The sequence below is a fragment of the Colias philodice genome, chromosome 3 (assembly GCF_061535455.1).
Source record: "Colias philodice isolate Cphi_HAF_F1 chromosome 3, ilColPhil1 Martin Lab GWU primary, whole genome shotgun sequence".
In the NCBI taxonomy this organism is placed as follows: Eukaryota; Metazoa; Arthropoda; class Insecta; order Lepidoptera; family Pieridae; genus Colias; species Colias philodice.
Window position 1 is genome coordinate 12,232,354 of NC_143088.1, and position 14,400 is coordinate 12,246,753.

General features: G+C 33.2%; 1 protein-coding gene across 1 annotated transcript; it reads left to right on the top strand.

The window, feature by feature from the left end:
* Positions 1 to 2,746: 2,746 nt before the first annotated feature.
* On the top strand, positions 2,747 to 5,529 carry LOC149490074 (U-scoloptoxin(19)-Tl1a). The gene is made up of 3 exons (XM_089715006.1): positions 2,747 to 2,851; positions 4,437 to 4,589; positions 5,176 to 5,529. Exons 1-3 carry the CDS (start codon positions 2,791 to 2,793, stop codon positions 5,307 to 5,309), a joined length of 348 nt encoding a protein of 115 aa, XP_089571132.1. The 5' UTR covers positions 2,747 to 2,790; the 3' UTR covers positions 5,310 to 5,529.
* The last annotated feature ends 8,871 nt before the right edge of the window (positions 5,530 to 14,400 follow it).

Genomic DNA, 14,400 nt, shown 5'->3' on the forward strand with positions numbered 1-14,400 from the left:
TAATAAAATATAAATATACATTAATATTAAGAAGCTCGAGGTGGTTAATTATCACCTTGGAAAGTCGGAGTCAGGTGGAATGGACTCCGTTAAATTGATGAACTAATAAAAAAGCTATGAACGAATAGATGTGAATTATATGCAATCAGTCCATGAATACAGGTAAAGTCACAAGCAAATGCTAGTAATATATACATATTCAAAATGTACAAGTAAAGCGCTTTCAAATGATACCAAACACTGCATATTTATCTTAACTTTATTTTTTTACTCTGTATGTTTTGTCCGCTAGAGGGCGCCACATTAGATTTTGTGAAACCCCATTTAGCCTTTAGCTAGCTGGTCATTGGTTATCCAGTGAACAATTCAGACGCCTCTAATGATATGTCATTTGTCGAATTCTGATAAGTAGTTTAGAAGTTACGAGGGAATAGATGAACATACATACATGACCTGTAAACAACCATAACCCTCCTTTTGCTTTGCCGTAGTTGGGTAAAAATATGTTAATGCCGTACTGTATCAAATGGCCATAAAGCACTCTTAAAATTGTAGCTTTCGTCGCTTTCATCAGCCTAAAAGATGTGGTCTGCACAAAAATGTACGGCATCGTTTTTTCCTAATTTATCTATGTTAATACTATTTAAAACAACGGATAAAGTGTAGAAAACTATTATATTTCATTAATCTACGATGTTTAAACTTTAACAAAATTTCTGGTTTTGCATTTTTCTATAACTTTTTTTAGAACGGTTTCTTTTGAACGGCAATACTATACAACAATTGAATTTTACAATATCATGTTAAAAAAAAGTTCCCGTACAGGGTCAAATGACCTTACAGCTCTTTATATCAAGAATTCGATGAAATTAAGATGATTATTGGTATACATTTAAAAGAACAATTATTTTTTGACGGCATTGCTTTTAATAGTACTTTTGAGTGCTAGATAATGTTTTGGAACCGAAGCCGTACTTAGTCAAATGACCCCCTGGAGTGGGGAAAGAGAGGGCATCTCTCGATTTTTTCCCCTTGTCCCCATGATTTTTGTACGGCGTTGCGGAATAATGGATTAAAAGCAGTATAGCAATAGTATGACACAGATGCCGTACATGGTCAAATGACCAAATTTACCCCCGGTAACTCTCGGAAATTAAATAAAAATTCCGACTTGGTGGACCACCATTTTTGTACGGCACTGAGCGGTTTCTTATTATTTTTAATGGATCTATCGATGGTTAAGAATGCCGTACAAAAATATATGACCAAAATTTACCGAGTCTGCCTGTACTTTTCAATTCTCATCTGCACTCAGTTGGACAGCTTACAAGTGACGGCATAGTGATGAATCTTATTATTTTTTGCTCTGCTATCGTTCTAGATATGTCCCCTGGTGGTTCATTTGACCCATATTTTTGTCCTATGCGGGCTTGTAGTCTATTCTGAAAGGAAACATTATTTTATTTTCAAAAACTCTACACGAAAATTCACTTGCTCCGACCGGGAATCGAACTAGGTAAAAATTTAAACTTGTCATTTCATTCTTCAAATTGACACAAATAGGTCTTAATATATAAAGTATTTATGTTATGCTTTAGATTATGTTTAATAGATAGAGTGATTCCCGAGGAAGGTTTTCATTTATTAGGTTTCAGACAAAACGGGGAAAGCCGCGGGCGAATTGCTAGTGTTAAATAATTCGCAAGCAAAACATGGGTACTTGTCTTGTATAGCCTTAAGCCTTTCATAACAAACTATTTGTTTATTCAAACACAACACTAATTGCGTCATGTGCTTTCACATGAAAATACAAGCAGTGTGACATCAATTCGTCACAGATATTATGATTTAAAATTACACGGAATATTTTTTTATAATTGGACATACTTAATTGTAATTAAAATTCCACTTTTCTGATAAAACCTATTAAAACTAAAAAAAAGACGTGTGGCACTCGGGGACTGCCGCAGTAAAGCTATTGCATGCTATGCCTTCAATCCACACCTCCGTGCCCGTCGGAATGGGGAGCGTGAGGTTATTTTCGTTACGGAATTTCTAGATTCGGTCCCCGCGCTCAAGGCCCGCGATAGAAGCTATGCAATAGCTTAAAAACATTTTCAAAATATAATGATAAGTTCCTTTTAGTTTATCTGTCAGTTAAAGTTTTAAATAGGTATCGAAATAGTAATCACATCATCATCATGATGACCAAAAAACACCACAGTTAGTTAGATAATTCTGGAAAGAAGCCACCTTACAATTCTTGTAGATGACAAAATTCATAAACAATTCTTGATGATAATTAAATAAAACGAAACATTTTATCAAAACAACGTGTTTTAGTGAAAATTAAGAAGAATACAGTAGTGAGGTGCGAGTTAGCTTATGTTTAGTTAGGTAGTGTTGTGCCAAACGATAAATTTAAACGATTTACTATTACAACACTTGTTACTATGAATATTTTTGAAGTGAAACTTCTTTAACGCGTTGAGAGTAACATTTGAAGGTCACGTCATGGCAATAACGTCACGTCATGGAGTAAGGCGGCGATTTTGGTATCTTAGAATCTTACTAAAGAAGTTTCACTTCTGACACGTGTGCTCAGCACACATGCTTTTTTTTAATTGTGTCACTTTATCAACAAGTCGTGTAGTCTCTAATTGAATCATGTACAACTTAATGTAACTTATTACTAACTTAAAACAATAACACGCCAATTAATAAAGAAATACCTAACGGATTGGATACATTACATCATTACTGTGTTGAACCGGCGCGTGCGCAGACGCAATGAAGACAGCTATTGTAGTGTGCGCGATTTTATGCTCTGTGGTCTGCAATGAGGAGGATTGTGAGTAACTTTTTATATCAATTTTGATTGTAAAATTTATAATGTAAAAGTTGTTAAATTAAAATATTACTGTTTAAACAATAATAAACGAATTAAAGACAATGAAAAATACAAATATTTTGGCATCTGCCAATATTTTGATCGCCAAAAATTATCCAAATCCGTCCAGTGGTTTTCCCATGAAAGAGTATCAAAGATACACACATCCATCCCTCCATTTATAATATTAGTAGGCAGGATGATTTCCTCAAATATTTGAAAAGAGCAAGGGTATGGTAGAAACTTATTTCAATACGATTGTGTGGGGCAAAATATGTAGAGATAATATATTGTAAGTCAAAATAAAATACCAACTTCTTTTATGCAATAAATGATTTATTTATTTATTTTAACTACGTCCAGAATAAAGGCAAATAAATTGGCTTAATCACGATTCGTCATAATTTCTTCTAGCGATTGTGTTATAATTATAAACAATGGCATGTAATTTGAAATTAACTTTGTTTCACACTCCTATACTACCTTCCTTTTTTTTTAATTGCTTTGATAGTTTTTTCTAACTTAATTTAATTTTACTCTTCAATCATTCAATTTGAAAAGAGAGCGTGTGTGCCGAGCACACGTGTCAGAAGTGAAACTTCTTTGGCAAGATTCAAAGAAACAAGAATCGTCGCCTTGAAATTTTGAAATTTTACTCTCAACGGGCCTAAAGAAGTTTCACTTCAAAATTTGAAGGTTCACATCATCTTGATCATAATAAATAAGATAAACTAGCTTACTAACAAGATTTACTTTTTTTTTTATTCTTGCACGTCATCTATTAGCAACATTCTATTATATCTGCGACTGTACTTGTCTCCATTAATAAGGATTATAGTAGTTATTCAATTGTCTGAACAGTTCATCGGCCAATAATTCCTATTGGGATAACTCGCCTGCTTCGAATTGGGTTATTCGCATTGCTATGCAAAATAGTAGAGGTACAGATATGTAGACAATAAACAATAGATATTGTAAAAAAGTAACGCAAACAGGTTTTTTTATCGATAAAAAAATAGTATGGATTCGAACCTGCGTCACTCGCATTTTGAATTAAAATACACCATTTTAATCCCACCTCGGAAACTAATTTTTTTTTATATTCTTTATATACCTAATTTATTATGCATTTGAATGTCATAAATGAAAAGTTAAAACTTTAAATTACTTTTTACAGGATTTTTTTGCCAACAATTGTCTATGATTACATTCATTTTCTTCGTTCAAAATACTGTCGGCCATGTAGCTTATAATTATGTACCGTTATAACCATGAGCCATAGAACTACTTGATATTTTCCATGTTACATCGCGCAGCACAGCTAGAGCCTAGAACATCCTATAAGAATAACTCTATATTATACCTACTAGCGGTCCGCCCCGGTTTCACCCGTGGTACCTACATGTTTAAATTATCCTATCTCTCAAGTTGGATCGAACTGCACATGGTATTCGAATTTTATTATAATCGGCTAAGTGGTTTAGGAGTCCATTGAGGACAAACATTGTGACACGAGATTTATATATATTAAGATATCTGATTTCAGTCCGGATAATCGACTCCATAGTTCAAGAAAAGCCATGCTCAACAGTGGGAGGCATCTGTACAATTGCAGCTGATTGTCCGAAGGGCCATTTATCTGAGAAGACTGACCTTTGCCCTTCACAGCAGCAACAGGGCGTGGAATGCTGTTTCGGTCGTAAGTATCATCATCAGCTCATAATGTTCATACTGCAAACGGGCGTCCTATGAGGGTTCGGCCATAATCCACCACGCTGGCCAAATGCGGGTTGGCGGATGTCACGTCATGTCGTCGCACTTTTATGTTTCGGTTTCCTCACGAGGCTCACGATGTTTTTCTTCACTGTATCGAATAAAAAGCAAGTAACTGAAATGAAAATTACATTTTGGAAAACTTTAGAAATATCTTATTAGAATGTGTATCGACTGAATTCAAAGAACAATGATTGTTCCCTTCAAAATAACATTCTAATATCGATGCTTGTAAAGCTGCAATTACTGGCTATTTCATATTTATAATACGATAAAGAAATATATTCTAATTTTCATAATTACTATTTAAGTGGTCAGTCTTTTCTTAAGTTATTAATTAAAGAACTCAATAGATACGAATCTATTGAGTTCGTATCGAGTACGACATCGACTTCTAGTTACTTCAAAGATTTGTAAATGTAGCCAAGTAACCCAATTCTTAAAGCACCTACAATAACCTATTCAAAAATATACCCTAATTACACATGTATAAGATTCATTTTACCTTCCAGTGTCCCTCAAAGAAACGAGATGTGAAAAACACGGTGGAACATGTAAGAAACAATCCCAGTACTGCAACCCTCGACTCGTTTTTGCCGCTTCGGATTGCGGCTCAGATGAGAAGTGCTGTATCCTTACCTTGTAATTATATACTTGGTCTTACTACAAAAAGGTTCAAGAAGAAATTTGATTTGAATTAGATGTTTTATTTAACTATGGTTAACAGCATGTTATGAAAAAAAACTGTCGCATGTTTTGAAAATTTGTTTGTAGTAAGATCGAAAATATTTGATTTGATTATAATATATAGAACAGCAATAAATTATTTGCCATTATCTATTGAATTAAATATTCTTTAAAATATATAAATGTTGTTTCTTATATATTGCCCCGACTTCACTATCACTAGGTACATAGTATAAAACAAAGTCGCTTTCTCTGTCCCTATGTCCCTATGTATGCTTAAATCTTTATAACTACGCAACGGATTTTTATGCGGTTTTTTGTTATAGAGAGTGATTCAAGAGGAAGGTTTTAGTATATAATTTATTAGGTTTTAGACAAAGCAGGTGAAGCCGCAGGTGGAAAGCTAGTTTGTAATATGCGAAAGAGTTTTTGTTTTTAATTTCAAATATAAAGTCATTTTGCAAAGTAGTAAATTTAATTAATTATCTATGATTATAATTAAAAAGATGTAATGTAAATTATAGCCATAATTAATTGCAAATATTTCAAGTATTATCTACAAGTTATACATGACTCTTACCATATTTTAGATTAAAATTCACAGAGCGCACATCATAAGTGCCCTTAAGAGGCACAATTTTTAATTGACTTGGTCGCTAAATATGATCATAACTACAAATTGAAGCATACATAAATAATAATATAATCCATGGCCATTTGAAATAATGTTACTTTAATCTATACTAATATTTGTTTGTTTATTTGAACGTGCTAATCTCAGAACTACTGATCCGATTTGAAAAATTATTTCGGTGTTAGATAGCCCATTTATCGAGGAAGGCTATAATATCACCACGCTAAGCCCAACAGGAGTGGAGCACTGCGGGCAGAACCGCGAGGCACAGCTAGTTAAGAATATTTATTACTAGCTTTCCGCCCGCGGCTTCGCCCGCGTTTTCAAAGAAAAACCCGTTCCCGTGGGATTTCCGGGATAAGACCTATCCTATGTGTTAATCCAAGTTACCCTCTATATGTGTGCTTAATTTCATTGTAATCGGTTCAGTAGTATTTGCGTGAAAGAGTAACAAACATCCATACAAACTTTCGCCTTTATAATAGTATTAGGATTCACTACAAGGTCGTTCACCTTTAAACAAGTGCCACGATCAAAACTCTACGATTGAAATTACACTCTTTCATAATAAAACCGCTGACACACATACCACCGAAACCTCTTAATCTATCACATTCCCTCTCAATGGACCTCAATATCAATTCATTCACATGGAGCATAGATATCTTTATGATAAATGTTACAAGAATAAAGACGCTTCTTTCCCACTATATATCTATATATTACATACATATGTATTACTTCCATTTTCCTTATTCTCGTATTTGGTGTATTTGTATGACTTAGGGCTGATTTTTCAATCCTTGGCTAAAACTTATTCATCGAATAACGTATTAAACTACCATTTCAAAAATATATTATAATTGTCCGTATTTGACTGTATACAGGTGACATTTTAAAATGTTCGTGTAATACATTATTGGACGGATAAATTTTAACCAACGATTGAAAAATCGGCCCTTAATGGATATAATTGTGACTATAAACATGATATTAGTGCACTTTAATGTGGTCATGGTCGACTGGTGTTTTTGATTAGATAGAATTTAGATGCAAAGGTTTAGTTATTTGGTAAATTCCTACTTAATATTATAATTAATGCGAAAGTAACTCTGCCTGTCTGTCGGTCTGTCTGTCATCAGGCTTAAAATACTGAACTGATTTGGATTAAATATGGTAAAGAAATAGTTTAAAATCTGAGAAAGGACGTAGGATGTGAGTTTTCCTTGGACAACGCGGGCAAAAGCTAGCTATATAGCTAGCATTATATAAAATAAAATGCATAATATAAAAATTAACGATGTCCTTTTTACACGCTTTATATTAGCTTCACCTGTATGTTTGTAACCGACTTCTTTGGGCGCGATTTTGACCCACTTTAAACGGCCAGATTTCGTTCAAACTTTGTAGATTTATTTAGGACCGATGACAATACACTAATTTGATAAAATAAATAATAGTTAAAAAAAAATAAAAAACACGCGTTTTATAGAAAACCGAACTAAAAGCGTGTTTTTTAGTTTTTTTAAACTATTATTATTATATCAAATAATAAGATCTTATTATTAAATGACATGACATATTGAAAAAAAGAAACTATCTTCACACTATCTCTCTCAAATAAACCACAACGTTCGCTACAGATTTACTAAAACAAAAATTCATAAAAACAATAAACATCGTTGGATATGGTTATCGGAGATAGACGATAAACCTCATTCAATATTATCGATACAACCTTCGTAACCAATATAATATAATATTGGTATATACATATTATGTATGTAAGAGGAGAAACGAGATTGTTTTTTTCCGACTCAGTAATTCACGAAATTATTTCAGCTATCGACTCTTGGATTATTTCGCAATTTGAAATATTCTTAAGACGTTAAGACATGAAGGATATGCTTGGCGAAGCATTTAGAAAGACTTTTTAAAAATCTTTGAATTTAGTTAAAAATACAAAAATTCCACAAACAATTAAGGTTTTTTCAGTACAGTCATCAGTAAAAATGAGATACTGTAAAAAATTTAGAGTTGGAAAATCATGTGTATGTTGAAAACTAATATAATTATAGGTCGGACTCTAAGTTATAAAACACATATCAATAAAATACAGAGAACGATTATCAATCAGTAAACATGTGTAAAACAAACATTTTTATGTAAGAGCAAGCATACTTTTAATACAAATGTGAAAGTCTATCTGTCTGTCTGCTACGCTATAACTACTAAACCACTAAGTAGAAATAAATTTGGAATGAAAATATTACAGTTTCAGAATCATACACTGCTTTTTTCATACAATTAATTTTGTCCGCGTGCACAATAAGTATAAATCATTAAGTACAGCTTTACATTGGAAACTAAACCTGCTATGCCAAATAGAAAAACAAGACCAAACCTTTCCTTATACATTAAAGCATCAAAGTATCTTGAAAGCATCTCCTCAACAGATACGCTATTTAATTTCCATTGAAATCAGCAAAGAACTACACACTATCTGAATTCCTTTCCCAGCTAATTTGGTGCGAAAATTCCACTAAAAATCCCGGCATTACCGAGCGTCTGAACGCTTGATATAATTTTAATTAAATCCTGCTAGAAAATAGAAAAAGACTCGACATGAACCGGCTAATAAAGTAATACGAATAGCTTATGGTACTTTGGATTTTTAAGCTTTTTTCTGGACGTATTGTAATATAGGAGACGTTTAAAAGCGGGTATTTTAAGTGTAAGTTCATATTTTGAGTGAATTAGAATCTAAGATAATATGTATAAGGTAAGTATAGTGTATTCAGCATAAAAAAGTGAAGTCCCATGTCCCCAAATGGGGTAAGGGGCAGATGCATTATACATCTGTTTCACTGATCGATTTTCTTTAGGGACAAGTAGGTGATCAGCCTTCTGTGTCCTACCAGACCAAGACATTTTTTTTTCTTCGTCTCAACCGGGAATCGAACCCAGGACCCCTCGATCGCTCACGCGTTAGCCACTGTACCAAGGAGGCGGTCGAGAGGAATTCAGCATGATGACCGTAACAAGATAAAAAGTAAAACAACTAAAACCCAACTACGACAAAAAACGACGCTGAAAAAGTATAAAACAAAAGTTAAATTGATGAACTAATAAAGAAGCTATGAACGAAAAAAGATGTGAATTATATGCAATCAGCCCATGAATACAGGTAAAGTCACAAGCAAATGCTAGTAATATATATATATTCAAAATGTGCAAGTAAAAAGCTTTCAAATGATACCAAACACGGCATATTTATCTTAACTTTATTTTTTTACTCTGTATGTTTTGTCCGCTAGAGGGCGCCACATTAGATTTTGTGAAACCCCATATAGCCTATAACCAGCGGACAATTAAGACGCTTCTAATGATATGTCATTTGTCGAATTCTGATAAGTAGTTTAGAAGTTACGAGGGAACAGATGAACATACATACATACATACATACATATATACATACATACATACATACATACATACATAGCCTGTCAAAATCATAACCCTCCTTTTGCTTTGCCGTAGTCGGGTAAAAAAATGCTGCTATGTACCTAATAGTAGTCCTTTAGCAGATTCTTGTTTTCTGGGTACAGAATCCAATAAACATATTATTAAGGGATATCTGAAATTAAGTTGTCTGTAATCAAAATCTATTAAGGCGATTTTAAGAACCATCTATCATTTGAATAAAATTATGTTCAAACATCCATACTAATATTATAAATGCGAAAGTAACTCTGTCTGTCTGTCTGTTACTCAATCACGCCTTAACTACTGAAGCAATTTTCATAAAATTTGGTAAGGAGATATTTTGATACCCGAGAAAGGACATAGGCTACTTTTTATCCCGGGAAAATGATGTAATCCCTGAAATCCCACCGTTTTTCTTTGACTGCGCGGGCGAAGCCGTGTGCGGATACCTAGTTCACTATAAGTATACATTGATGTTCTGATATTGTATTGCTATAATGTATCATTTTAATATGAGTTAAAATAATATGAAATAACAAGTTTAATGATCGCACATACTAGTACTATAAAAATAATAACTTCAAAGTAGAATATCATACTAGAATTTACACAGAATTAACTCTAAAAAAAGGAATTAGGAGCTCTAATTCTATTTCACAATTTGCAATTATTTTAATTAAACAATTATAATTGTAGGACAATATTCGCAGTGGACCAGTCGAGCACTACGGAACGCTATAAAAACTTGAAAGCAATTTGCGATTCCACTGCAATTCTCGACGTATTTCGAAATTGTTTGAAACAAGCCGTAACGTTTCAACTATTAAAACTTTGTCATGTCTTAACGATTTCCATAAATCTCTAATTAGGACTATAGTGTTATGATTTTAAATAGAGGCGTTTCTTTACATTCTGGGGAAGCAAAAACTTTTTCTGCATTATTTATATAAAAAGTTTTTTTTTTGCATTATTATCAGCTCATTTCTATTCCCATATATACTATCTATTCCCATATATACAATTCCATATATACTATTCCCATATATACAAAACTGAAAAGTTTGTTTGTTTGTGTGTTTGAACGCGCTAATCTCAGGAACTACTGTTCTGATTTGAAAAAAAAATATTTTGGTGTAAGATAGCCCATGTATCGAGGAAGGCTATACGCAAAGACCAATAGGAGCGGCTCAATGCAAGTAAAACCGCGGGACACAGCTAGTTGCAAGGGTTAAATAATAAAGGGCTCATATTATGTTGGTTCACCACGTTGACTGTAGTTTAACTTTGCAGATGTCACTTGTTATATTATATTTTAAGTTCTTTTAAAATATAATAAATAAGTATTGAACAGTTTGATCTTGATCACTTCGATTCTCTTTTACCAATTTGAATAGTCAATTCATACAGATAAGAAAACTATTATGCTTTTTCTAGCCTCCTGAAACTATAAACTAATTTCTATGTGCTTTATGCTGAGACTTTTCAGAGTTAAAATGCCAGAAATTCTAAGAACTGGGACATTTCACAGTTGCAGACGATTTTGAAAGGATTCCTGCTGCCCTAATACGAAACAGGTCAGTGGTCCATGTAAGTTATTGGAAGAGTCCATATTTCATTCTTTTCCTTAAAATCATAGATAGCTTCTATACTATATTACAGTGTTGAAAATATATAATGAAAAGACATAGGATTAAAATATAACAAAAGCTACAGCCCCCCTAGTCAAGTGGCTTTCTGTTAGCGTAGCGTTCAATAGAATAGACTACGAATGTATGAGATTGACGTAGGCTGTAGATAAACGTATCTACAGGTTACGTCAATCTCATACATTCGTAGTCTATTCTATTGAACGCTACGCTAACAGAAAGCCACTTGACTAGGGGGGCAGGTCTACAGTATAATAACTATGGTACACAAATTATACAAAAATTTACATTATTTTAAAAGAGCAACTACGGAGTTTCTTGCCGGTTCTTCTCTGTAGAAACTGCTTTCCGAACCGGTGCCGCGGTGGTGGTAAATGGTAAAACTGTTATGACGATTTAAAGTGCTTTTAGAAGTCTAATTCAATAAATAAATGTTGGAGTTTGTGTTTAAATAATAAAGCTAGCAGTACTCTCTAACCAGACACAATATTATGTTCTTAATCTACGTTTGTGTAATAAGACTAATTTTAAAATAATATGAAATGTATTAAGACGAAAATCTTATCTTTCGTATCTCCTAAAGTTCTTGCCTCAACCCATCTCCAGGAAGATTATGTACAACCGCTAACAAAACTCTAAACATTATCTTCTCCGAAAACTTCCAAAGTACTTATGTTTTAAGTTTGAATATAATTAAATAGGCCTACTTAACCCAATTTTAATTGAGCCCCTCATGTTTATGCTTTACTGAGCCTGATAATTACTGAACTTTGTGATTGTTTGAAGATGCTGTGAGGAATTTTAATGGCGTATGTTACGGTTTTATAAGTAACTCGTGCACGTGATGTCAATTTGTTTTTACTTGAGTTTAATTTACTTATCAACATGTTTCATAATAGCATAATCTTTACTTATAATATTATAAATGCTAAAGTAACTCTGTCTGTCTGTCTGTTACTCAATCACGCCTAAACTACTGAACCAATTTGCATGAAATTTGGTATAGGGATATTTTGATACCCGAGAAAGGACATAGGCTACTTTTTACCCCGGGACATAGGATAGGTTTTATCCCAGAAATCCCACGGGAACGGGAACTATGCGGGTTTTTCAATGACTGCGCGGGCGAAGCCGCAGGTGGAAAGCTAGTTACAGTATAAAAGTGAAGTCCCGTGTCCTCTAGTGGGGTAAGGAACAGATGCATTATTCATACATCTGTTTCACTGATCGATTTTCTTTAGGGACAAGTAGGTGATCAGCCTTCTATGTCCTGCCGGACCGAGACATTTTTTTCTTCGTCTCCACCGGGAATCGAACCCAGGACTCCTCGGTTCTATGCTCATGCGTCAACCATTGTTCTAATAAAACACAGGTATGGTTGCGGTCAGACATCTTTAATTGCAGTATAAGGAAGAGTACACACATGACGCAAGTTTGCACAGAGACAATATTTTGTTACCACAGATAAACAATAAATTTTACACCCCCACTTAACAAAATAATGTACACAAAAATTTATATTAATTATAACAACAAAATCAAAGTTTCATTTCACCTAAATTCTTGACAAACCTAACATTTTAATAAATTTATAATGTTTTTCACTACAGAGACTCTTAGTTAGGATATCGGCTGGCATCTCAGATGTAGGTATATAAGAAATATTAACCAACTTTTTAACAATACATTCTCTAATGAAATGATGCCGAACGTCTATATGTTTAGTTCTTCTATGAAACAAGGGGTTACATGCTAATTTCTGTGAACTTTGGTTATCACTTAACAAATTGACAGGTGTATTAACAATTTCACCTCCACTTATCTCAATAATTAAATTTCTTAAATATACAGCCTCTTTGCATGCCTCAGAGAGGGCCATATATTCCGCCTCCGTGCTTGATAATGCAACAGTTTTTTGCTTTCTACATTCATAGGATATTACACAACCAGACATTTTAAAAATAAACCCTGTATAGGACTTCCTATCTATAGAACAAGATGCCCAGTCTGCATCTACAAAGCCAATCAGCGAACTTTCTCCCTTTACAAATTTCAATCCATAGTCTTTAGTTTTACTTAAATATTTTAAAACTCTTTTTAAATGTTTCCAGTGAGTCTCTTCGTAGCAGTTATTATATTGACTGAGGAAACTCACTGCATATGCTATATCAGGTCTAGATAAAACACATAAATACATTAGCGCACCTAGTAATTGCTGATATGGGTATGTTTGACAAATAGATTTAGATTTATCTAATTTTAAATTCTTTTCCATTGGAGTATCTGAACTTTTACAATTTTCCATTTTGTATCTTTTTAAAATTACATCTACAAAATCTTTCTGATCTATAGTAATAGAATCTTCTTTAACAGTTACATTCATACCCAAACAACGCTTCAACTGGCCTAAATTTTTTACATTAAAATTTGTTGTCAATTTACTTATTAATGTATCACATATTTCTTTACTATTATGGAACACAAAAAAATCATCTACAAATAATGCTATATATACTCTAACATTTCCATTACAAATCATAAACAAACAAGGTTCATACTGAGACTTGGTGTAACCTAATTCTAACAAACAAACTTCCACTCTTTTATACCAAGCTCTGGCTGACTGTTTTAAACCATATATCGCTCTTTTTAGAATAAGAATAAGAATAAGAATAATTTATTTCGCCAAAAGCCAACAACAGATATAATGAAAAGAATAAGGAATACAAAAAACACAGAAAAAGACAAAAGTGTGGCAGACCTTTAGCAAAAAGGGGACCAACTCAGTATTAAGCTGTGCCTTCAACAGCACAGCACTGATTTTCAGTGGCCCCCAATGTTTGAAGTACAGCTACAGACCGAAGTATAGAGGGATAGAAATTATATTAATAAAATAAACAATATTACACGTTATAAATATTATACATATAAAAAGAAGGCATAGGAATGTACATATACTAGAAAATAATAACGAAAATAAAAAATTAATAAACATACATACAGATAAATAGACACAAAAGAGAGATGCTACATTCTACAGTAGGTTACGGTTGTTTTTTAAAAATAATAGCAGCAACTTTATTTTTGAAGTTATTAATGCAACGAAGGTTACGTAAGGGTGGAGGCAAGTTGTTCCAACACTTCGTAGCATTATAACTGAAACTGCCTCTGAAAGCGGTTGTGTGATGTTTGGGCACAATAAGTAGCTTTTGACTCATACCCCTGGTTTCATTGACAAGCGATTTGCGTCCTTTATCCCTACAAAAATGAAGCCTCTGGTAAAG